This window comes from Streptopelia decaocto (assembly GCF_964273445.1).
Source record: "Streptopelia decaocto genome assembly, chromosome: 19".
Classification (NCBI taxonomy): Eukaryota; Metazoa; Chordata; class Aves; order Columbiformes; family Columbidae; genus Streptopelia; species Streptopelia decaocto.
Window position 1 is genome coordinate 1344697 of NC_138674.1, and position 25511 is coordinate 1370207.

General features: G+C 60.2%; 2 protein-coding genes across 3 annotated transcripts; both read right to left on the reverse strand.

The window, feature by feature from the left end:
• Window positions 1-1653: 1653 nt before the first annotated feature.
• On the reverse strand, window positions 1654-8907 carry PPP1R15B (protein phosphatase 1 regulatory subunit 15B). 2 transcript variants are annotated; one of them, XR_014185749.1, is made up of 3 exons: window positions 7209-8874; window positions 3019-4397; window positions 1654-2374 (listed from the first exon to the last, which is right to left on the reverse strand). XR_014185749.1 is itself a non-coding variant. In XM_082069514.1 (2 exons), the coding sequence occupies exons 1-2, from the start codon at window positions 8706-8708 to the stop codon at window positions 4185-4187; spliced, it is 1713 nt and encodes a 570-aa protein (XP_081925640.1). In that variant the 5' UTR covers window positions 8709-8907; the 3' UTR covers window positions 1654-4184. The 2 variants fall into 2 exon arrangements, 1 of the variants encoding a protein (XP_081925640.1); XM_082069514.1 differs by having other exon boundaries at window positions 1654-4397; window positions 7209-8907.
• A 1403-nt stretch (window positions 8908-10310) lies between these two features.
• Window positions 10311-23871, reverse strand: PIK3C2B (phosphatidylinositol-4-phosphate 3-kinase catalytic subunit type 2 beta). Its single transcript, XM_082069517.1, has 32 exons — window positions 22658-23871; window positions 21720-21820; window positions 21448-21602; window positions 21166-21286; window positions 20117-20228; window positions 19553-19632; window positions 19412-19475; window positions 19043-19189; window positions 18772-18805; window positions 18127-18322; window positions 16825-16947; window positions 15887-16054; window positions 15622-15733; window positions 15401-15543; window positions 14624-14812; window positions 14430-14523; window positions 14201-14295; window positions 13942-14122; window positions 13757-13864; window positions 13583-13675; window positions 13333-13462; window positions 12952-13088; window positions 12671-12840; window positions 12388-12544; window positions 12183-12292; window positions 11873-12074; window positions 11644-11768; window positions 11456-11573; window positions 11119-11200; window positions 10918-11024; window positions 10712-10840; window positions 10311-10637 (listed from the first exon to the last, which is right to left on the reverse strand). The coding sequence occupies exons 1-32, from the start codon at window positions 23633-23635 to the stop codon at window positions 10449-10451; spliced, it is 4950 nt and encodes a 1649-aa protein (XP_081925643.1). The 5' UTR covers window positions 23636-23871; the 3' UTR covers window positions 10311-10448.
• Between the last annotated feature and the right edge of the window lie 1640 nt (window positions 23872-25511).

Here is a 25511-nt window from a genome sequence, read left to right on the forward strand (position 1 = left end):
CAGCTGCCTCCCCTAAAAACAGGCATTCAGATTTAGCTTAAGATGCACCAGCCAGCGCTGTCCAGGCTGCGCCTGCGCCAGGACTCGCAGGAATTGGTCCCCGAAGCTCCGTTTTGCAGCTGGTGGGCTGGTGCAAACCAGCTCTGACCCTGGATCGGTGACCTGGGCTGAGACCGGGGCAGATGGAGCCTCCCCTAATGGGCTCTAATCCTCCATACCCCCAAGACTAACACAAAGGCTTTTACGCAGCTTCATTTCCCCCCCGTGCCATAGAAACAGGAATAAACCTGGGATTATACATGGGAATATACCCGGATTACACCCCAGTGCGGCTGGAGTTGTGACCGCGTCGTGATTCAGCGTCACCAGCGCCGCCGGTTTCAGGAGAAACTGGCTTTGATGGGACCAAACCAGCTCCGCAACAACATTCATTTGCAAGCGGCGTTTCGGCGGCCGCGACTCCAGAAATAGCAGCTCGTTCGCTCCCCATGTGCGTGCGGCACGCTGCTGCTTTCTGAGCTGTTTCACTGAAAAATCAAAACGAAAGCGTTCAATTTTTAAAGCAGATTTTAGAGCCGGAAGAGGTGAATATGACTCAAAAAAAATGCAGTTCTTAATTATTATGCTCACCATATTCAGCTTTGCTCGCTATTGCAGGTAGGAGAATGTTTTTCTTGTCTGGTCCAGCAGTTTCCTGCCCAGGATGCCCTTAAATAAACAACTATTGCCCAGTGTGGAACGGCTTGTGCTGCAGGGCAGCAGCACAGCTCCCAGTTCAGCCCCGTTCTGAGCTCCAAGCGGCACTTTGCTTAAAGGCAGAAACCAAAACCACCAAGAGTTGGAAGTTCTTCCCCCAGAACGTCGCTCTGGAAGCGCCGTGATCGACCCGCGAACTCATCGCAGGTTCAGAATCCCCATAATCCCTGCTCTAAATCACGGTGACCCCTGGTCTGGAACACAAGGAGCGACAGACGCAGCTTCACACGCCACCGAAAAGCCTCCGCTAACACAGTTAGGCTGGATCAAGCTGCGCAGGATTAAGCGCCACTCACTGGTGTCACCGCTGGCGTTTGCTGAGCTCCGCACCAAACGCTTTTCTCTGATCATTAAAACACGAACAAGGGAACAAATAATTCACCACGTTACCGGCCGAGGTGACAGTCGGACCCAGGGACGCGTCCAGCTCCTCTCAAGGAACAATCCGACGTCGGGCACCTTTGAGTCACTTCTCACAAGGCGACACCTCAAATTTGCCTGAAAACACTTATAAAACCCCCCGAACTACCTTCCAAACCGCACAGTGTTCATATTCAAAGTGATGCCACCCAAGCAGATTAAACCCGCATCTCAATACTCAGCTCCAATTAGGGCAAGAAAACACGACGGTCCCGCTCGCCCCGAGCGGGCTCCTCATCCGGATACAGGTAATTGCGCTTGTACGCTTTGGATTTTAATTGAAAAGCTCCACCAGCACAGATCCTGCTTTGGAAGTTAATCCACAGGGGAGTGATGGCTTCTAAATTACCACCGCCTGCTCCAAATGCCAAAGATGATTAAATACATTAATATTCTCATAAAGCTAAACGTGAATCATGTTTTCACGCAGCCATCCGATGGCTCCTGGACGTTCTGTCAAAGAAAACCAATGAGGCATTATCTTGCAAATATCTTTATTACAATTTACAGATTAGTTATGAATAGTTTTATTATGTACAGAAATATAACTTTAGATATAAAAACCCAACAAACTCGACACAAATCAATTAAAATCTGTATAAAGCCAACGCTGAAGGTTTTCTAACTTTCTCTAAATTATACAAAAATAAAATCTGATCATTACAGTTTTGATTTAAAGTTCAGCAAGTGTTATTCCCACTGTCTCACAGCACTTACACATGTACACGTAGGACACTTTTGTGCCGAAGGGAACACGGTGACAACGAAGCTCAGTTTGCGTTTGACGTGGTGTTGGTGGAGTTTAGTGTTCATTTGTACCCCTCTGCACTGGACACCCCGAAAGCACGAGCTGGGGGGGCTCCGCAAGGGGGTGTTTGGGGGTTAGAGCAGAGGGTTGAACCACTGCGGGCTGCAAAAAATCCCCTATCAACGGCTACAAGCGCTTTGGGGCCGGCGGGTTTTATCTCCTTGACATCCAGTTTGGCGGCTCTGCCGGTTCCAGGTGGGAATTCCCACCAGCACCAGGATCCCGGCTGCTCGGCCGCAGTTACAGAAGCACCAAGTTCTCCGGGCCCGGAGAAGCGGGAGAGTCGGGGAAAAATGCCCATAGTACGTTTGTACTTATCAGTGGCGCTTGGAGCACAAGTCAACAACCAACCTATTTTAAGTGCGTGTTTATCGTCCCGCGTGCTTTTTCCTAAACAAAAAAGAACACCTGTTATCAAATACGAGATGGGAAAATTAACTCCTAAAAATTAAGTTATTTCGCAGCATTTGAGGGCGTGATTAGAGTTATGATTTCACAACTAAAATGACCTTTTGTAGGAAAGGCGGATCTATTTTTTTATGCCATGGGTATGAAAACCAACGCTGCTGCATTGCTCTCAGGCAGACAAACTGCAGGGCTGCTTGAATTTCACCTGTATTTTACATTTACACAACAACTCTGCTGTCGTTCACTGTTAACCCTCTGAATTCCAGCATTTTAACGCTAACTTGTAGCAGAGAAAGGGATTTTTTTCAATTCAATGAACGTACTTCATGCAATAGGAATAAAGAATAAACCCAAACCCGACTGAATTTGAGACAGAATTACAAGTGATGGCCAAAAAGAGAAGGCAGAAAATCCAGGGAAGCTTGTAAAGCTCCTCTGTATCTGTCATTTTCTCTTTAATTAAAAATGGCAATCATTAATGAGGTGACAAATCGGAAGCGATTTTAGGTTTCTCCCTTACAAAAGGGAAACCATTGCAGTCAGTTGAATGAACCAAAGAGCAAATCATTGATCCAACCAGATGGGAATTCTGGGCTGTTTGGTCTTTATCCCGCCGCAGCTCGTACCTGCGCGGCCACGCACCGTCCTGCAGCCAAACGCCCAGCGGGGCTGCTCCTCACCGCGCCGAACCAACGGTGAAACACCGCAAGTCACAACGCAGACAAGGAGTGTTTCCTTCCACCAGCGACCTTGGCGTGAAATGTTACTGTGGTACCAGATGAACACAGCGCAGATGCAGAGAGGTATTAATACTGGCTTTTGGTGAAGAACACAGCGATTCATAGCCTTAGATTTCTGTAAGTCAAAGAGAATTCTCCTTACAAGCACCAAAACAAGCATATCGGGTACAGAAAATATTAAGAGTTGTCCACTTCAATCCCTCTTCAGAAAGTAGAATCAATTACAGCAAAGTCAGTCTAAGATTAACTGAAGAACTAGGGCCCGGTTCCCTCTGCGTGGCCACCTGAACTCAGAACTACCAGCACAGCCTTGACAAGTGCCTTGAAGGTTTATTATTGACGAGGACAAGGCCATCGACTGCCCTGCAAACAAAGAGGTTTGGTGCAACAGCAGCCAACACCCTTTGGAACAGCACTGCAGAAAATTATTACGATTTAAATAGCAACAAACCAAAGGGCTTGTAGTGCACGAGTTCCCCTGAATCCCCCAGTGTGCTGGACTGCAATACTCAGACATCACAGCCTCACAAGAACACTCAAACACCAGATTACATGCAAAACCAGGATCTTAAAAGGAAGAAATAAACTATCCGCTTCACACAGTAACGTTAATGTTATCTGTACAAGTTAGGGGAAATGGAGAACCACAAGAAAGTAGCACAGACCTCTAGAAACTTTAAATCAAAACTGCAATAACTTGGTTCTAAGCCTCATAAATATTTCCTTCAAAATAGGTTTTGCTTTTTCAAAGTGCAAAAATCCAACTTAAAGAGTCACCACTTCTCGACATACTGCGGACAAGGCGTTTTCGGAACGGATTCAACCTAAAGCAGTCAAGTGCTTCTCAAAAGGAATGCGATCATACCCCGTACCCTTGATGATACTCAAGAGGTTTTGTGAAAACGGGACACACGGGCACGTTCATCGGCTGAATATCAAACCGGGAAAGAGCAGCGTTACCCTCCCGCTTCTCTCCCCATCTCAAACTAGCACATGCAGCTGCCGCTTCTTGTTTTGATGCTCGGGGTCACACGAACGCGGCCTGTGACGCTCTAGAAGAGCCCAGCGCTCTGGGAGCGGGTTCCCCGGAGCCTGCTGAGCACCCTCTGCCTGTGCTCCGCTGTGAAGCAGTACCCGATGGCTTCTTCTGTCTCCTGGATCCGCCGCTGGAACCTGCACCCATCCCGCGCCAGCTCTTCCCAGGGCCCTTTACGATCCTCCTCGCTGCTTATGTAATACTCGGTCACTTTTTCTAGGAAGGTTACCTGGAAAAGACAAGTTGGTTAGTAAAACATTAGCCAGAAAAAATGAGCTTAATATTTATTTGCCTCTTTGTTTTTGACAGAAGTTATTAAATGCCTAAAACATCAAAAAGCCTCAGATATGCCACCAGCTCTCTGCACCACAGAGGCCAGAGCATATTGTGCCTCTCAGCTCTCATAGCAACCAGTTGTTGACTTTTCCCTCTACCAACAGTGCTTGAACTACCAGTGTTTCTAAACCGGGGCTTAAGAAGCCTCTCTAGGCTGGGGGCACATCACAGCATTCCCTGTGAAATAACCCCCGGCATCAGCGCTGGGTTACGATCCCACACACACAGTCCCGGCCGGTTACTCACACCAGGACCTGCACTTGGGGCTAGAAAATCTCCTCCTGGCCACCATCGCCGATGCTGGAGCTTACACAACAAGAAGGAAGAGTCATTGTTCTGTGGAATCGGTAACGGTGTGAGTCAGCCGGGACTTCACCAGGAATTCACTGTGCTACATATAAGGAAGCACCAACACTCATCGCTGCGTGACTGAACAAACCGCTTCTATTTCCAGCTGGTATCAAATACCAGTGTATTCCAGTTCGTGCCAGGAAATGATGTCACAGCACTTGAAAATACGTATGAGAACTTCCACTCCTTGCTATTTTTAAGAACTATTAAGATATTAAAAAAAAAAAAGAAGCCTATAGGCTCAGGATCTAAATTTGACAGTATTTATTATTACCCTAAGGATTTAAGTCTGTTATCGAGCAATGAGCAAAAGCCAGACTGTTCCTACTGAATTATGTATCGCTTTTCATTTAGCTGCACAAAAGGCACAGCACTGAAGGACAAACCGCCAGCCTCCATCAGCTCTCAGCACAGCCCGATTCCTGCAGACAAGGCAAACAGGACATGACAGGCGACCCCACTGAACTTGCTGCAGGGCAGGAAAAAACGTGGGGAGGTACCAAAACCTGCTGCTCCATCCCTACGTTCTGTGAACACAGAACCCCAGTTTCACACCCAGTTCACGTTAAAACAACGGGGAGTGTGGAGCGAGATCGTTTTTTGTGGTACAGCCACCTCCCACCCTTCACAGAAAACAAGAAATAGTGAAGGAAGAGATGAGCTACAGGAACAATCAGCAGGTGAGGACCGAGAACCACAAGAGATTGTGTGAAAACAACCCCCAGAAGTTACCTAATTCTAGTGGAATCCCTGGAAATCACCTAATCATAGTAGTGACCCCGAATTTCTGCTGCACTGCTTGTGACTGCAGGGCCACCGGACCCCCATCTCCTCATGTAGTGTCAATACATTTGCTAACTCGTAAGTGAAACAAAGCACTCCCAGGTTTTATGACTTTACAAACAGGAACATTGCCGATTGATTGCAGGGTGGCAGATAGAAAACAGCAGGATAAATGACTTGATGGTTTCCTGGGAACGCCTTGGCCACTGCTCCGCAACCTGTTTTGCAGAGAACCTCATTAAGAATCTGCGTCCAAGCGCAGGGAGCTGTTACATCAGCTTCTCCCTCCCGAGCTCCTACCTTACATCCTTTTTACATCAGTCTGAGACACCCTTGGGCACAATTACCGGATTTTGTAACATCATGCTAAACATTGCACTCAGATCATCGTTCTTTCACCATGTGAATAGATGACACAGAGTCAAACAACACATTAGTCAAAAAATTCACACCCCTGACCCGAATGGGGTTTGAGGTCAGGGCAGCGTGGACTGAGCTCAGCAGGGCTGCCCTGCAGCATCTCCCACAGCTGCTGTCACAAAGGGACTCTTGCAGAACTCAGTATTTTCTGTTCAGATGGAAATGTCACAGTTTGTCAGGTGTGAACCCTGAAGTTTGTAAACACCACCTGCCCTGGGAAAAGGAGGAATGAAGCTCCCTGCAAGCCAGGCTCTCCATTAAAGGAGCAAAGCTAAGAATGCTAAACAAGCGCTGAATGACTTTCCCATTTTGATAACGCGTTCCAGCAGAGCGTTACCCTGGCATCAGGACCACAAACCATTTCTCATACAAATGTTCAAAGTATCAGGCAAGACTCAGACATGGCACCTGAAAAGCCACCTTGCACGTCTGGAGCATCGTAACACTCATGAGCTGACAGATTTGTTTTTACCATTTCCCTGAGTCCCACCAGCACAAGGTTTTTAATGCACAAACTCCTCCTAAACACACTGCAGTTTGTGCTCAGAAGCCCAGTTCCAGATTATTCTTTTTATAAACAACTACTGATTTAATTATAGTCTCTTAAACTAAAATGGGAGCATTATATATGTGGTATTGAAACGTCAGTGGCTCAGTGCAGCACGTGTTAACCCACAGCAGCAGAGCTCTTCCCACTCCCAACCACACGTGGAACTCGAAGCAGGCTTGTCACAAGCCCTAAAACGCTCACAATGCTTGAAGTCTCCATTACACTACACACAAAAGTCCTAAAATATTTATCAACGGAAACAGGTACTTTCCAGAGGAAAAACTTCTGTCTCAATTCTCATCAGCTTCTCTGACGAAGAAAACTACCTTATGAAACAAACACAGAAAGAAACATCTAACTTCAAGTCTAGAAAATAAAGTGATGTACCCTGTGTCACAAATTCCACCATCACGTGTGAGGGATGAGGCACACTCATCTCAGCCAAATAATTAGACCGTAAGCTCATGGGAGCGGGACGTGCCCACGGCTGGAATCCCGGCACAGGTGACCTCACCCGCTTAGCGCAACGTGGTTTGTTGTTGGTTTTGTTTGTTTCTTTTTAGCATCCCCCCAAACAAAAAACATAAACGAGGTATATACCTTTTTCCGCTTGGTACTCCCACATTTCTCCCCGGAAAGAACACCTGGCTGCGCAGAGTCAGTGACCCCACAGTTCTGATTCTCCAGCTGCACCCGACAGACAGTTACGTGACTACGCTCAGAAAGGACCAAACTCGGCCTCTCTGCTCCTTTTAAACCAGGTGTCCCTTTTTTCTCTGCTGTTTGAAAGGCTGCCGTGAAGTTTAAAGGATTATATGGATCATCTGAAGTACAGAATGAGTTCCAAAGTTTCAAGCTTTCTGCCTCATCCACACTACTGCAGTCCCACTCATCCTCCTCTTCAGAACTCGGGTCAGCAGAGTCTGAGGTCTCCTCTGCCCACGAAGAATCTTCCTCCTCCCCCCCATCCGACATGTCCCTTCCCGGATCGCTGGGAGATGTCTGAATGGCTGCTGTGAAATTCTGAGGGTTGTATGGATCCAAACTGTAGAAGGAATTCCAGAGGTGAAGCCTTTCCCCGTCCTGGCTCTCAGCATCTGAATCCGAGGGGAGCTCTTCGCTATCAAACCCATCATCATCATCATCCCAGTCTTCCCCGTCATCTGCACTCTCTTCCCCACTGGAAACTCCCCCTATGATATAGTCTATTAATTTATTTGCACAGGCAGGTCTGGCTGAAACTGGGAAGTTTTGCTCTGTTTCAGAGTCCTCGTCATCCTCTTCAGTCAGGGCGACCCGCTCGAGTGTCCCCTTCTCAGCTGAGCCCCTTGTCCCCTCCTGCTCCAAGGTGCCACCTCCACGTTGTGTCCCCACATCGCTCGGCTCCTCGGGCCGCTTCAGCTCCCCGGCATCACACGGCTGCCCGCGCTGTCCCAGCTCCTGCTGACAACGGCCCTTGTGCTGCTGCTCCTCTTCCAGGCTGTGGTAGCCGTGGTCCGGCTCCGGCACGGCCAGCCCGCCGCTCGCCGAGCACCAGCGCTGGAGAAACGCCAAGCGCTTGTTGCGGAGAAACTCAACCTCGGGCAAAGCGCCGGGGCGGCCCGGCCGGGGCTGCGCGGGGAGCTCGGCCCGCAGCGGCTGCGGCAGGTGGCGGCTCCTGCCCGAGCTCCAGCCCCGCTCCGGGCCCGGCACACGCGGGTCCCCCCGCGGCCCGCACACGGACAGCAGCCCGGCTCCCCACAGCTCCGCCGGGGGCTCCGCGCCGCCCTCCCGGCTGCTCCCCAGGGGCTCCTCCGCCCACGGCACCGTCTTCTCGGGCCAGTCCGAGGCGGGCGGCTCCAGCAGCAGCAGCGGCCGCGGGCCCGCGGCGGCGCCGAGGGCTCCGCTCAGCGCCGGGCCGGGCAGCAGCCGCTGCAGCAGCGCGGGCAGCGGGGACAGGAGCTGCGACATCAGCCGCAGCCACGAGAAGGGCGGGCTGGCCTGGGGCGCGGCGCCGGCGGGGGCGGCGCTGGGCCCGGCCAGCTTAGGCCAGGCCGCGGCGAGGCCCAGGCGGGCCCAGCCCGGCCCGGGGCCGGCACGTTCCCGGCCGCTCGGCTCCATGGGCGGCGGGCAGAGGACGCTCTTCAGCGCTCCCAGCGGTGCGGTCGTAGCCGCGGAGCGGCGCTCCGTGGAGGGCTGGCGGTGCGGCGGGGGCGGCGGGCGGCGGGCAGCGGCTCCGCGGCGGCTCTCGGCTCCATCCTGCTCCTGGTTCTGCTTCTGCTGCGGGCGACGGCGCAAAATGGCGGCGCCTCCACCCGGCCGCGGGCGGCGCGAGCCCTGAGGGGCGGGGCGCGCACACCGCGCAGGCGCCTGCCCGCCTCCCGAGCGTCACAGCCCGCCGCCACCGCCCATTGGCGGGCGCGGGGGCCCCGTCCGGTGCGGGGGTGTGACCAGCGCGGAGGCCCCGCCCCCCCTCCGCGTGCGGATTGCATCAGCCGCGGGGTGCGGGCGCCGCTCGGCAGCGCCCCCTCTGGCGGCGCGGGGGAGCGCGGGGGCGGCCCCGGGGGGACCGGGGCGGGGGGACCCGATCCCGGTGCCGGTGCTGGGCAAGGTGGCAATAAACCGGGACAGGGCGGGCCAGGAGCAGCTGCTCGGTGTCGCGGAACCCACCAGCCAGCGGCAGCGTGTGGCTATGGAGCTGCCTCACACGGCTGCCCACGCACGTTAGCGTTAATCAGCCATTCGTTCATGTGTTTCAGTCCTCGGGGTAACGATGGCCCACGGAGAATTACGGGGGGGATGACCTGGAGGGAACTGGGGTCCCCATGTGTGCTGGGGGACCAAGGGAGCGATGTTCCTGTCCCCCCAGGGCTCGTCCTACTGGGCCCTGCTGTGGGCAGATGTGCAGGCAGAGGTGCAGATGTGCAGGCAGAGGTGCAGGCAGAGATGCAGATGTGCAGGCAGAGGTGCAGGCAGAGATGCAGATGTGTGGGCAGAGGTGCAGAGGTGCAGGCAGAGGTGCAGGCAGAGATGCAGAGGTGCAGGCAGAGATGCAGATGTGCAGGCAGAGGTGCAGGCAGAGATGCAGAGGTGCAGGCAGGGCCCACGCACTGCCCGGTGCGTTTCATCTCCTTTATTTTCACGCCACCATGTCACAGGCAGCAGGGTCCCGGCGCAGGAGGGCGGCAGCTCCGGCAGCCCCAGGCTGCTCCCCCCACTCCAACTCCCGCCAGGTACAATATTTAAAACTTTTAATATAAAGGTTAAGTTCATCATTCTCGATCCTGAGAAACATTTTGTCCGTTTACGGAGCTCTTGCTGTAAACAAAGCACCACAGGCACCAAGCCCGCACCCCGGTGCAGGCGTCCCCGGGGCCGGATGGCAGGCGAGGAGACGGGTGTCCCCATGGGGACGGGAGGGGTGGCCTCGGTCCCCTTCCCATGGCATTGGGGGGTCAGCCCCCCACCCTGCTCCCCTCTGGGAGAGAATTCCCTGCGATGGGAATTGCCCAGATGCGGGCAGGATGCTGGAGATGGACCCAGGCTCGGGGGGTACACGCACCCCCAGCCCAAAGCTGAACCTCCACGTCACCCCCTGTCTCCCCTCTGCCCCAGTGCCCGGCCACACGCTACTCATTATTAAAAAAAATTAAAATACACATGTCCCAAAGGAAGAAATACCCCCCCAAGCACCCCACAGGTTCTCCCCACCCCTCCCTCCCCGCGTTGCTCCCTTGACACAAGGTAAACTTAAAAAAGACGACACCCGCAGCAGCGCCCGTCGGCACCTGGTCCCCCAGGGCACATCCCGGGGCGGGCAGAGCCGCGCTGCCGTGTGTCCCCAGCCCCGGCGGGGGCACCTCAGAGGGTGCCGTGGCCACGGGACCCCAGGGCGAACCAGCCCATCTTCTCCTGCGCCAGGTCCAGGTCCCGCAGGCGGATGCCCACCTCCCCGAGGAGGATGTTCTCCCAGAAGCCTTCCTCGCTCAGCACGCTCAGGCGCAGCTCCCGCTGCTGCAGGTCCCCCCGGGGGATCCCGTCGTAGACCAGCTGCGGGGCAGAATGGGGTCAGACCCTCACCCCCGGCCCCCCGGCCCCCCCAGCGCCATCGCCATCCCACGCACCATCTCGTTGTAGGTGGGGTTGCAGGTTTTTCGGGCCACTTTGGTTTTCCTCTTGGTTGTTTTCTGGGGGTCGGGCAGCAGGTAGGTCTTGACGTAGGGGTCAGGGTCGTTGCCGTCCTGCAGTGGTGGCTGTGGGCAGAGCGGGGGGCGCCCCGTGAGCGCTGCGCTGGGATGGAGCCCCCACCCCGCTGCTACGGCGCACGTACCAGCCCTCGGATGTGCATCACCATGATGAAGAGCTTGTTGTTCTTGTAGGAGATGGAGAGCTTCACCTCCCCGCCGACCTTCCCCAGGGGCCGGGCCCACGTGGCGTCTGGAGAGGACGGGAGGGGTGGGGGTGGGATGGGAGCCCCCCAGAATCCCCCCACGCGGTGCCATCTGCCGGGACCCCCCGCCAGCCCCCCTACCTGCCGCCTTGGGGGTGGGGTTGGTGCCGGCCGCCTTCTCATCGCGGGGCAGGGGGTGGAAGAAGGTGTAGATGAGGTCACACTGTGGGGTGAGGAGGTGGCATTAGCGGTGCAGCGGTGACCATGTCCCCCGCCGTTTGGGACCGGTGCTCGTGACAATGTGCACAGTGCAAGCGCTGATGCTTTTCGTGCATGGTGCACGCTGTGACGCTTTACATGGTGCATTTTCCCGCAATATTTCCCACCCCATCTAACCTCACCGGGTCCCCAGCACCATCCCCATCTCTCAGGAGGCAGTCGCCCCGCTCCGTCCCCCTGGGCCCCCCCAGCTCCGCACCTCCGCCACCTCGGGGGCTGCGTGGATGAGGTGCCAGATGTAGCCGTTCAGCTCCTCCTTGCGCCGCTCGGCCACCGCTTCGCCCCGCGACCGCCCGATGACAAACCTGCTGGGGAAGCTGCGGGGACAGACCCTCAGCAAAGCCCCAGGGTGGCGGGTCCCGGGGGTCTACGGGGGTCTGTGGGTACCTGGGCAGCAGTGAGGAGGGGAAGAGGAGGCGCAGCTTGTTGTGCAGCTCCTGGAACTCCTCGAAGGTGCGCTGGATGAAGGTCACCTCGCCCGGGCTCTCCCGCTGCACCTTCACCACGTAGATCTGCAGAGAGATGGGGCTGTGACACGGGCTGGGGACCTGCCCTGAGCCCGTATGGGACAGAACCGCTCGAGTTGTCCCTTCTGTCCCCAACTGTCCCCACTCACGTAGCCCTTGCTGGGGTTGCAGACCCTCTCGTGGCGGCAGAGGAAGACGTCGCGGATCCGGCCGGACGTTTTGAGGGTGTGCGTGCGGGGGGCGAAGGAGAGCGTGGGCCGGGCGTCGGAGCCCGTGAACTTCATCTGCGCCAGGTTGTGGATGAAGAAGTTGAGCTTGGTGGCCACGCTGCCCAGGCTGGACTCGATCAACCTGCAACGAGGCCACCAGGTGTTCTGCACAGAGGAGCCCAATGTGCCACAGCCTCCGTCCGAGGGCTCCCCCATCCTCTCCCGCCCCATCACCCCCTGTGTCCCCTACCTGGTGAAGTATGTGGTGGCATCAGCATCAGAGTCCTGCGGCCTCAGGGCATCGTAGACGTACTTGAGGTCCTCCAGGTCGGAGAGCTCGGGGATGCCACAGGACAGCATCTGGGGGACAAGGTGGGGGGTGAGGGCGGGTGGGGGCAGCAGGACCCCTCTGCCATGGCTGGGGGGGGCCAGGTGTGTGACCCCCCAGCTCTCACCAGCCCCAGCAGGTTGAGGAAGAGGTGGGTGTGCTTGCGGATCAGGTTGTAGGCCTGGCAGCACAGGTCGACGAAGTCGTGGAAGCGGCTGGAAGGCTTGTCCCCCCCGTTGATGACGTACGCCATGTCCGACGTGAAGACGAACGGCGCCCGGTCCCTGTGCACGTGAGCACGGCCGGGGGTCACCCATCATGGGGACACGGAGAGGGGGCTTCACCCCTGAAATCACCCCCCAGGGATGAGCCCAGATTGGGGGGAAGGAGATGCCGGAGGCATTTCCCACCTCTTGATGTTGCCGAACATCTGCGCATGGCCCAGGAACCGGCCGAAGTCGATGTGGAACATGTGGCCAGTGGTCTTGAGCATGATGTTGTCATTGTGCCGGTCGCAGATCCCCAGCACGTAGGTGGCCACGCAGCAGCCGGCGCAGGAATAGATGAAGTTTTCCACAGCCTGGGGAGAGGGAGGGAAGGAGCAACCAGACATGGAGAAAGGCTGGGTTTGTGGGGTCTTGTCCCTGGAGGGGGACGCAAGGAGCAGTGACCCTGCCGGGCTCCTCCTCACCTTCTCGTACTCGTCCTCCTCGGGGTTGTGTTTCTGCAGCCAGTCGGCCAGCGGCCGGTCCTTGAAGGAGCCGGTCACGCCGTGCTCCACCTGGATTTTGCGTAGGGTCTCGGCATTGGGGATCATCTCCACCATGCCTGGTGGCCGAAACAGCAGTGTCAGACCCAGCCATCACACCTGGGGGGAACACCAAAAACCCAGCCCCCCTTTGCCACCAACCCAGAGTGACAGCCTGCAAAGCCACGTTCCTACGGATGGGCTGGTGGGGTCAGACCCAAAGGCAGATCACAGCTCCCCACCACAGCCCCAGGGCCTCCTGTGCCATCACCAGCCCAAGAGCACCGTGTCCTGAGGCCGGGGGACACCCCGACACCCGGTCACCTCGTCCGCGGCCGGTGGAGAAGCAGCGGAAGATGACCATGCGCATGTCCAGCCCCTCCTGCACCCAGATCTTGTTCATGATGCGGATCATCTGCAGCGTCAGCATGTCCTGCCGCAGGTCGTCCCCGCACTGCGAGCCGGTGGAAGAGCCGTCAGAGTCCGGGGACAGCGGGGACAAAGCCGAGCCAGTGTTGCGTGGGCTGGGGCAGCCGAGCCAGGGGCTCGGGCAGCGCTGGGAGGACGGGCTCACCTTGAAGATGACTCGGATGTTTTCCCCGAGGGGATCGACGTTCTGGAAGGAGAGCTTCAGAGGGACGGCGTTGGAGTTGAAATAGGAGCAGTCCTGCCATGGGAGGAAGGCACAGCCCGTCAGGGTGAGCTGGGGGGGCAGAGGAGCCCCTGACACCCCGGCTCCAGCGCTCACCCGCGGCACGATGCCCTTCACCAGCAGGCTGGGGCTGAGCGGCAGCCGGCACGACCCGTTGGCCTTGAAGAACTGCGTGACGTCCTCCAGCCCCTCGCGGAGGATGCCCTGCGGGTGGGGATGGGCGGGGGGCTCACACACGGCCCGGCACCCCCTGCGCCCCCTCCCGCCTCCCCGGCACCCACCTGGCGTGCAGACGGGGCCGCATCCCGCACCTGCTGGGCCAGGCGGGCCAGCGTGCTGACCAGCAGGCACTGCCGGTCAAACTCCTCCCGCAGCCCCTTCCCACAGCAGCACAGCAGCGCTGCCAGCAGGTACTGGTACCGGATGCTGAACTGGGAGTCCTTCAGCCCGTCCTTCAGCAGCCTGCACAGAGCGGGGCACAGGGGTCAGCTGAGCCCCAGGGTTCCCTCCCGTGCCGCTGCCGGTACCCCCCAAACCCACCAGAAGAAGTAGTGGGTGATCTTCAGGTCGCAGATCGCTCGCTTCATGAGGAAGCGCACCAGCGGGCTGTCCAGGTAGCACTCGTACTTCAGCGCCTGGAGGGGGGACAGTTTTGGGGTACAGCGAGACTGGGATGCACTCTGTGCCGTGTCCCATTCCTGGCATGTACCCCATGCCACATCCCGGTCCTGGCACGCACCCTGTGCCACGTCCCAGTCCCACCACGCACCTGGACCAGCTGGGGCAGGTAGTCCAGCAGCTCGGTGTCGGAGATGGAGTCGATCCACCGCACGGCCGTCCTCCTCACCTCCTGGTCCGGGAACCTGCAGCCGGGACGGGTGTCATGGGGCATCCTCGGCATCCTCCCCCACGGGGAGGGCAGCGGCGCCCGAGCCTGCATCCCGGTGGCACCCGGTGGCTTACGTGGCGTGCAGGAGCCCCAGGGCGTCCTGGTGGCTCATGGACGTCCACTGGCTGAGCAGGGCGTAGATGTCGGGCAGACAGGCCCACTCCCAGCTGGGCGCGCTGGCCAGCAGCATGGGGAGGGCGCCGGGCGCCGCGTGGCAGTAGTAACGCTTCTCCCACAGCCGCTTGTGGTCGGCGTCCATCAGCCTGCGGCAGCGGAGGGACAGGGGGACACGGCTCAGGGGCTGACACATTGGGGATGGGGTGTCCCTCTGCCCCCACAAGGCACAGCACTCTGACAAGCCACTCTGAGCCCTCCCCGTGGCCCCCCCAGCGCTGCCTGTGAGAAAGGGGAGTTGATGGAGAGCAGGATCCCACCAGCACCCCGAGCTCACAGACAGGTCTGTGCGGTGCTGCAGGATGCTGGGGGCTCCCCCACATCCCCACACTGGCCCCAAGGGGCGGCCAGGACCCTGGCCAGGGTGACCGAGCTGCTGCAGGGACAGCCCTGGCTGTCCCCCCGCCCAGGGACCCCGAACTGGCCTGGCTGGCCCTCCACCCCAGGCAATTTTTGCAGCAGATCCCGGCGCAGCTGCCGACATCTGATCCTGCCGTTTATAGCCAGGAGAGCAGACACGGGGGGACCGAGGACAGGCAGCTCTGCCCGGCACCGGGCTCCAGCTCAGCCACAGGTCAGAGCCCCCGATCCCCCCTGTGCACACCGTGACAGGGCTGGGGTAGCTCAGAGAGTCCCCCCCACCAGGGTGATGTTGCCTCTCCCCCCGAGCTGCTTACCAGTAGAGCGATTTCTTTTGCATGGCCTCCCGCAGCTGGCGCTGGTCCTCCTCCCCCAGGCTGCCGAACTCGTACTTGGGGCTGAACTCGGCCGCTGGCGGGCTGGTGAACTTGACTTCGAAGGCGGAGGTGGGGAAGTCGATCTGGGGCGGAGGCAGAGGGTAAGCAGGGACAAAACATTGTGAGTGCCCCCACCAGGACCCCCGGCTGCCGGGACACACCTGCAGGATGACACTGTCAGGCTGGTTGAAGTTGGGGGCGCTGGACCTGGCTCTGGAGTTGTCCTGGGTCGCTGGCCACAAGCCCAGGAGCTTTCGCCCACAGGTCAGGACCCTGGAGGAGAAAGGGGCTGAGAGCTCGGCAGTGGGGCAGGAGGGTGGCAGCGCTGCAGCGATGCTGTCCCCACGCTGGGAACCCCCCTGTCCCGCTCCGGGGACGCTGGCGCGGTCCCTCGCCGTGCCCATCATGGCCGGACACCCCACGTACTGCCTGAAGTTGAAGAGGGGGGTGGTGACCCAGCCCAGGGCCTCAGGGACCCGCCGCTGCCTGTTGGCGTCAGAGGAGCTCCCCGGGGGCGGGACAGGCACGGCGAACAGCGTCACGCTGAGCAGCGTCTCCCGCGGCAGCCGGTTCACCTGGACGGGGAAGCAGATCCTGCAAGAGAGCAGCCGGGGCTCAGCCGTGCGGGGCTGCCAGCGCCCCACGGACCGGCCAGCCCCGCGGCTGGGGTGCCAACGGTGTCCTGAGACAGCCCAGCCCAAAAAATGCCTCTGCTGCTGGCACCGGGGGTGCCACACGCCCCCTGGCACGGGACAGAGGTGCCACGTCATGGGCAGACACCCCGGGGAGGCCGCCGGGTCCAGCTGCTCGTGTGCCCCCATCCTCCCCTGCTGCTCTTTGTCCTGAGAGGTGGCCACAGGGCACGGGGGCTGCACGGGGGGCTCCCACCGCGCACTGACCTTGTCCCACGGCCGGGGGGGCCGCGTGGGACCCCAGGGCTGAGGCTCCTCTCCAACGTTCCCAGGGAGCCCAGGGCAGCAGCTACATCCCACCCGGGGGGGCAGGGGCAGGGATCACCCACCGAGGGGACGGGCACGGCCCCGCTCCCCGCCGTCCCAACGACCTTGTCCTCGGGGGGCACTGGCACCTTCTAAAATTATCCTCTTCCCACCCCCACCTCCCGGTGCCGCTGCGAATGCCCGGCTGGCACAGCCCCCCCGCCGGCTCCCGGGCTATTTTTGGGAGCAGATCCCCTTTCCCGGGCGCAGACACGCAGGTCTGGGGAGGGCAGGGCTGGCGCTGGGGCTGCTGCTATTCCCGGGGATGACACAAGAGCTTCCGACACCCAAAAACCAGGGAGAGGTGCGGAGAGGAGCCACTGGAGCCGGGCAGGAGGAGGAGGAGGCACCGGGGTGCTGCCTTACTGCTGGTCCCAGATGATGAGGTGGAAGAGGTATTTGTAGACGTGGGCTTTCCTGGTGAGCAGGGGGCTGCACAGCTCCTTGCCGCCGTGGCTGAGGGAGCAGGAGAGGTAGAAATCTTCATAGCTGCAAGGGGAACAGATTTGGTGAGCCGAGGGGGGCTTTGCCCGGGGCAGGGGAAGGGGCGCCTGAGGGTTCCCCGCGCCATGGGGTGGGGAGGATAGAGGTGCTGCCCCCCTGCGCCTTCCCCAGGCTTGGGAAAGGGGCTGCGGCAGGGAGGGGGCGCAGAGCCGGGAGCCCCCGTCACCATATGCCACCGCACATACCATCACACGGGGGGGCTGGGGGAGGCCCTGCCATGTGGCAGGTGCCGAGCGACAATCCGGGGAGGGCTGCGGGGTGCCGGAGGTCAGGGGATGCCGGCATTTCCCAGGCTACCCGCTTTGTTCGGAGCCAGTCACCAAGGGGAATACATTAAGGACAGGACAAAGGCGAGGGGTCCCCGGCGGGGCGGCTGCTGCTGGCGCCGCTGCCTCGCACGCCCCCCCCACGGCGGGCGCCCGCTGCCCAACCAGGCCCCCGCCGTCCCCCCACGCGGGTACGGGCACCGAGGCACTAACAAAGGAGCACGGCGTGGGGCGAGGGCAGCCTGGCTCTGCCGCACCGGGGCCATCTGTCACCTCCCCGGGGCAGCGCAGAGCCCGGCAGGGATGCGGCAGATCCCCGGATTCGTGGGGATGGGATGGGATGTAGGAAGGGATGGGGTGGGATGTGGGCTGGGATGTGGGATGGGATGCGATGGGATGGGATGGGATGGGATGGGATGGGATGGGATGGGAATGGGAAGGGATGGGAATAGGAATGGGATGGAATAGGATGGGAAGGGATGGACTGGGATGGCAATGAGATGGGATGGGAATGGGAATGGTATGAGAAAAGAATGGGATGAGATGAAGGGAAGGGAAGGGAAGGGAAGGGAAGGGAAGGGAAGGGAAGGGAAGGGAAGGGAAGGGAAGGGAAGGGAAGGGAAGGGAAGGGAAGGGAAGGGAAGGGAACACAGCAGAGCCCGTCCCACCCGCTCACATCCAGAAGCTCCAGCATCAGCTGGCTCTGAGCATCCCCCACCACCAGCACCCCCACATTCCTGCCCTGGGTTATCTCTGATTCCCTCCACACCTGATGAATATCTGGGACAGGGACACGCTCCCCAGCCACCCCGGGGAGGGACCCGGCTGTCCTGCCGAGGGCTGGGAGCCCCAGCACGGGCAGGCGGGGGCTGAGCACGCTGCGGGCAGCTGCCCTTACCTGGCGGCCCAGGTGATGGGGATGCGGTGGGTGCCGTAGACGGTGAAGGCGAGCGGGCAGGAGAGCAGCCGAGCCTCCTGCGCCGCAGCCTGCTCCCGGCTGCCCGGCACGGCCGGCTGGAAGTCGGCGTTGAAGGTGCTGCAGTAGAGCTCCACCAGGGTGAGGATGGCGGCCGTCAGGCTCTCCACGATCCGCTCTGCAGGGCAGGGGGGTCGGCGGTGAGACGGGGGGGGCCGGCCCCACCGGCCCCACACTGTCCCTTTGTACAGGGGTCGGGATGCTGGAGGGACCCCAGGACCAGACTGCGGGTCAGTGTCCCCGGGGCAAAGCGAGTGAGAGGGAGAATTTCAGCTTTCCCATTTACAACCACGGAATCATCTGGGTTAGAAAAGACCCTCAAGGTCACCAAGTCCAACCCAACTCTGGCACTAGACCATGTCCCTGAGAACCTCGTCTATATGTCTTTTAAACACATTTTGCTGAGTTCATGGGGAGGAACAACAGCCATTGCCTCCAGAAACCCTCTTTCCTTCACCAGAACAGTTTCAAACACATTTTTGGCCTTAATAATTGAAGGGGAGGGGTTTGAAGATTAAAAAGCACCAAGAACTGAAGCCCAGAAGGGGAGGAGAAGAACAGAAATACCTCGATTTTCCCTCTTGGCCAGAACATTTGGATCCTGTTGAGGAAAAAAAACCCACAAGAGCACCATCAGAATGAGCCCCGCGCTGCGGGGGGGGCAGCTCGCCAAGAGCTTTACACAACCAGCTCCCAGCTATTGAGGAATTTTCCATGTGGTGCAGCGGGAGGAGGGAGGCAAAGAATCAGATGTGAAGTTGTTCTTCCCCTTCGCACCTCCCGGCCGAGCCCCCCGGTCCTGCACCCCCAGGACCAGCCCCCCGTGCCCGTCCCTCACCTTCTGGATCTTGGGCTGCATGCGGGACGGGCAGGGCGGCATCTGGTTGAGCGCGGCCGTGATCTCCGGGGTCTCCACGGCGGCCAGCGCGTTGCAGATGGCCATGACCGACTGGATCACCCGCTCCGCCTTCAGCGGGAAGTCTCCCTGGGGGGAAAGGGGGTGACTTGGGACCCCCGGGCAGCCCAGGGGCCGCCCCGCAGCCCACACATCATGCATGGGGAGATGCACCAGCCCGTGCCTCAGTTTCCCCTGCTTTCACAGCCTTTCCCCTTCTCTGCTGCATCCTTAGTGCTCCGTAATGAAACAAGGTAAAAGCCTGCAGTAAATAAGACAAGGCAGCCCCAGAAATGCCCCGTTCATGCTCACCTCGGCTGCCAGGAAAGCGTCCACCTCGTTGTGGAAGGTGTCGAAGAGGAGACTCAGGGCCTGTCTGAGGGACAGAGGGCAGAGCTCAGCCCGGCCAGGCGGGTACCCAGGCGGGGGCCGGTCCTGCCGTGTCCCCCCTACCTGCTGATGGTCTGTTTGATGGGTCTCTCCTGCAGGTGGATGTAGTGGTTGAGGGTGGACGGGCTCTGGTCATCGCTCGCCTGGAGATGGAGAGATGTTGTGCCAAAACTGGGCTGCACACGTGTGCTCCCACACCGGGGAGGTGTCGCGGAAGGGTTTGGGTTGGAAAGGACCTCAAAGATCATCTAGTTCACCCCCTGCCATGGGCAGGGACATCTTCCACCAGACCAGCTTGCTCCAAGTCTCACCCAGCCTGGCCTTGAGCCCTTCCAGGGACGGAGCATCCACAGCTCCCCGGGCAGCCTGGTCCAGCGCCTCACCACCCTCACGGCGAAGAATTTCTTCCCTATATCTAACCTAAAGCTACACTCCTTCAGTTTAAAATTCTTATCCCTTGTACCACCGTGACACTCCATGATAAAGAGTCCCTCCCCATCTCTCCAACGGGTCCATGTCTTATTCTGGGGGTCCCAGAGCTGAACACAGAGCTCTGCAGAACCACAATATCCTCAGCTGGAAGGGACCCACAGGGACCATCGAGTCACAGGCATCCCCGGCACCCACCGTCCGGGCCAGGTCGCTGCGCACCCCCTTCCTCTTCATCAGCTGCAGGCGGATGTCGATGTCGAATTTCCTGCAGTGCTGGATGTACTCGTGGCTGCCCAGCGCGTGTTTGCTGCGGGACAGAAACGTGCTGAGCCCCCATCCCATGCCATGCCCCGAAACTGCCCCTGGGGCGCCCCATCCCAACACCCCACGGCCCGTCAGTGCTGCCTGGGGCTCGGCCGCGGCCGCCTCGCCCGCAAACGGACGTTCGTGGCAAAACTAGGAAACCTGAAGAATAAGCCATTGTTTTCCCTCCTTCCCCCGCGCCCCCGAAGAGCCGTGCCCAGCCCAGCCGGCGGGACGGGGCCGGGAGCGGGTGCCGATGAGCCCGTCGTGCCCGGACCTGCCCGTGGATGTGTGGGACCCGAGGATGCTCCAGCTGACAGCAGCATTGGGGCGAGCCCGGGAAGGGGGGGACAGCCTGGTCCCCCTGTGCCACCACCACGGGCAGCCCCCCCAGCACGGGACTCGCTGAGCGTGCCACCCAGACCCGGCTTCTTTGCCGGCTGCGGGGAGAATGAGCTGACTCAGGCCGGGTCAGCGCGGCAGAGCCGCGGGCACCGTGCCCAGGGGTGCGGGAGCTCCGGGCAGGACCCCATCGCAGCTCTGATGCTCCCGTGCCCCCCCACATGCTCTCTCCCCCAACATGTCCCCTTTCCACCTTTTCCTGCGATTAAAACCGCAGGCCGGGAGAAGGGGGGCTCTGCCGCTCCGCTCAGTGACACGTCTGTTATTAATACTCCTCCAAAGAGCTTTTTTGGCAGCTCCCTGGTTTTCAAGCACGGGGGGGTCAATGTGATGGATACCCCGCCACTGGGAAAGATGCTCCCAACATGCTGCTTTTGGCAAGAGAGCATCCCCATGGCTTGGGAGGCAGGAAAGGGAGCGGAGCGGCTCCCGCTGTGCACGCCAGGTCAGCCCTGAGCATCCATCCCACCCGGCACGGGGTGAGCGCGGGGACACCGCGGCTGCGTCACGCGTGTGTGTGTCCCCGAAACAACACTCACTTCTGCAGGAACTCCTCCAAGCCGCAGATCTTGAGCACAAAGTCCTCGACGTCCACGGCGTGCAGCTCGTCGTGCGTGTAGCACAGCGCCTGGTAGATGAGCAGATCCACGGTGGAGGAGCCTGTGGGGAGAGGGAGCAGCGTCCTGAGCCGCCAGCACGGTGGGACCCCCCCAGATCCGCCACCCGGGGGTTGCTGGGGTCTGTCCCTGCCACACGTCACCCCAGGTGACCCCGATTGCTGCGAGGGGCCGGACGGTGGGTGCATGTTGAGGGGCACTCACAGTCGCAGGTGAAGGTGAGGGCCTCCCGCAGGCTGTCACACACCACGGTCACCTTCAGGCTGACGCCGTGGCCCAGCTGCTCGGGGCTGAGGTTGACGGCGCTCCACACCACGCCGGTGAGCGAATAATCCTTGGTGCTGTAGCCGGACCGCAGCCTGTGCAGGCAGGGACGGGTCAGGGATGCTGCCCTGCGGTGGGCGTTTCCCCACCCACCAAAAAACGCCTTTTTGGGGGCATTTCGCAGCGGGATGCTCCAGCCTCAGGGTACTCACACGTCCAGCATGTGGCAGAAAGCGGCCACCTCCTCGTCCCGCTCCTCCGACACTTCGAAGAGCTCGTAGCCGTTGGCAAAGGAGTGCGGCCGGGGGGCGACCTGTGGGGCAGAGCATGAGCCCATCAGCTGCTGTGGCATCCTGGGGGGGTACAGCCCACCGCCCGCCCGGGGTGGGGGCTGCAGGGCCCCCGGTAGAGCACCGGGCGCCAAGAGGGTGCTGGCCACGGCCAGGGGACACGCAGCTTTGCAGGGGGACAGGGACCAGCAGAGCGGGGGTTTGGGCCAGGGGGCACCCGCTGCAGGACACGTCACCCATGTCTGCACCTTCTGCACAGCTGTGAGAAGGGAGACCCAAGGACTCCCAAAAATGGGACATTTCCAGGCAATTTCCAAAATCCCCAGCGGAGACAAGGGATGGGCAGAGATGGAACCGGGGACACTGTGGGACATGCAGGAACAGTCCCCAGGCCACCGGGGTGCTGCAGTGGAGCCCGTGCCCGGCCCCCCACGCTGCTCTCGGGGCGGGCGGCACCGCCGTGCCAGGCTCCCCCCGCACACGGGGGTCCCCATCGCTCTTTCGCAGGGAACAATGGTCCCACTGTCAGAGCAATTAACCCAGCCAGCAGCTAACGGGAGGCAGAGAAAGGCAGAGAACACAGCAGCCGCTAAAGACAATTTTAATGCTCTTTTATAATTAGTCGCTGGCACCGGGAAAGCCGAGAGTGACTTGCGCAGCCCCCGCCAGCCGTCCCCGGCTGCACCGCGCGCTCCCCGGGGACGGGGACCCTGCAAGGAGGGCGACTTCTCCGGTTCTTTATCTCCTCTTGCTGGAGCAAAGGCAGCAAAACCACAGGCACCCACAGCCCCGTTCGCATCCCAGCACCTCGGCTCCATCCCAGCCCCGCGTCCCAGCCCGGGAGAGATGAACCCTCTTACCGGGTCGATGGAGATCCTGCGGTTCTTGTTCAGCGCCAGATTCTTGCGGTTGCCGAAGCGGGAGACATACGTCCGCGGGGGCACCTGGGGGGGCATGGTCTTGCTCCGCGCCACCGGCTTGCCGCTCGATTCCTTCTCGAAGATGCTCCTGCCCTCCTTCCAGCCGCGGGCGGCTTCCCGCAGCACCTCCGACTCGTACGTGGACTTCAGGTTGAGGCAGGTGATGGCGTCGTTGATGCCGCCGTAGTCGGTGATGCCGCCGTAGTCGGTGACGCCGTACGGGTCCTCCTCGGAGATGCGGCGGCCGAGCAGCTTGCCGTGAGCCCGCTCGTGGGCCGCCGAGAACATGTTGATGTCCCTGGGCTGGGGTCCCTTGGAGGACGGGGGGGATCCCTTCCCTGAGCGCTGGTTCCCCTCGGGGCAGCTCCAGAGGGGGTGCCGGGGGGGCAGCGGGGGCGGCGAGAGCTTTTTGGGGGAGCAATCCCCGCCGTTGTGGGGCGAGGTGCCGTTGAGCGGCTCCCCCAAGAAGTCCCCCCCCGAGCCCTCGAAGATGTACAGATAGTCCCCAGCCAGGGGGCCCTTCAGCCAGGGCTGGGGGTCCGGCTGCGGGGGGCTGGGGCCGGGGGGGGCTCTGGGCGCAGGGGGACCCTCGGGTGCCCGCGGGACGTTGCAGCTGAGCGCGGGGTCGGAGCCGGACAGGCCACGCGCCGCTTTGATGCCATCGCAGCCGTTTCTCTCCGCGGGGTCGTCCCAGGAGATGAGGGGCCGGTCTCCCCGCTGCCAGGCCCGCGTCTCCTCCTTGTCCTTGTCCTTGTCCTTGTCCTTGTCCTTGTCCTTGTCCTTGTCCTTGTCCTGCCGCAGGCGGGACAGAGCGTCGTACTCCATCTGCAGGGCCTCTGCCAGCGCCAGCTCCCGACGGCTGATCCCCACCGACTCCAGCGACTTCCAGTGCTCCCCATCGCCGTGCGTGGCGGACATGGCTCTGGGGACAGGGACGCCGTGGTCCCCGGGGTCAGGGGAGAGGCATGCTGCGCCGCCCGGCACCTGCGCGGGGACAGGCACGGGTTAATGAGCAACAGCTAACGAAGGTCGGCTAACGAGGGTCAGGCTGCTGGTACAGCCCTTCCTCTCCGCAGTGGCAAAAAGGAAACACAGGGTGTTTCAAAGAGATGGACCTGATTTCAAAGCACTGTATTAATATTTCACGATGGCAACGTTACAATTATACAAAAAAATTACAAAGGGTTTAACGGGGTTTCAAGTTTTAGTAACCTTTCTATGAATGCTCTACGTTCTCCATCTGCTGTACAGATAACATCGAGACAACAGTTGAATTTGTCCAAAACGCCTCTCAAAGCGTCTTCTTGCCCCGACGCCACCGCTGCCGTGATTCTGGTTTTGAGGTCAGCCAGATTAGTCGCTGACAGTGGCACAAAAACATGGGCTTTGACAAGAAAAAGTCACGGGGTGTAACGTCTGGGGATCCTGGGGGCCGAGAGTGTCCATCTTCGTGAAACACCCCGTGCTTAGGGGCTCAGCAACATGTTAAATAAAGATGTTGCTGCTGCCTGTCCCCCCGGGACCCCCTGGTCCCCAGGCAGGGCTGGGTGGCCCCACAGCAGCTGCCGGGGCTATTGCTGGAGCTCGATGTATTTCCCGAGGACAAAATAAGCCGCAGGGAGGGGGGGCGGCACTTGCAGCTGGAGCTGACTCAACCTGCAACCCCGCACGGGCTGCACATCGCGGCCGATGCACCGGGGTTTGCCCAAAACGCAGCTCTGAGCCCCATTGCTAAGAGGGGACCATCGCAGCTTTGAGGAAAAGCCAGCAAAGCTCGGCCTTTTTGAAGCAGAAAGGAAAAATGAGAGCACCGACCAGCCCGGGCTGCTTTGGCGAGCAAGAAACAGCACATGGTGAGGGGGACCCGGGCACCACCGGCAGCCCCAGCGCCCTCGAACGGACCCGCGGGACCCCGGTCTCCCCACAGTCCCCTCAAACGGGCCCACGGGACCCCCAGTCTCCCCACAGCCCCCTCGAATGGACCCATGGGTCCCCCAGTCTCCCCACAGCCCCCTCGAACGGACCCGCGGGACCCCCAGTCCCTCCACAGCCCCCTCGAATGGACCCGTGGGACCCCCAGTCTCCCCACAGCCAGCAGAGGCCAAACAGCCGGACTGGAAACCGCTCCCGGGCCCCCGACCAAAACCCGGGGAGGGTGGTAAGGGCGGGGGGGCTGTGCCCGGCCAGCACCGCGCTCCCCGGGGAAGGAGCTGTCGCCTCCTCCCCTCTTCCTAGAAAAATAAACGACCAAGTGGAAATCAAACAGAAGAGCGGAGTGAGCCCGAAGCCCCCGGAGACGGCCGGCACTTGGAATCCCCAGAGCCGAGAGGCAGGGGTGTGTTTTCTGGCTCGGGATCCCAGCACGGGGGAGACACGGGACCCTGACCCCAAACCTCTCACTCTGCACCACGACGCTCTGATTTAGGGCAAAAGGATGCAGCTGCCCATTCCCGGTGACTGCAAGTGTTTCTGCTGGGGACATTGTGGGACAGCAGGACCCTCCTCCGGTGCCCATGGCGGAGGGAGCCCCTCCGGCACGTGCCCCCCGCATCCCACCCCACGGGACAGGGCAACCGCCCCGGCACCCCCGGGGAGCAGCACCATTGTCACCAGGCTGGTTCCCGCTGTCCCCTCCCAGCCCAGTTGCTGATTATCACCCACAGCAGCCCTGGCCACATCACCCCCTCCCCATCCGCACACGGACCCTCCTGACCCCAAGGCCGTGCAGGACCAGATGGCTGCTAATTAGCCACAAACACATCTCCTGCAAGCCAGGATGGCACCGGGCGGGTTT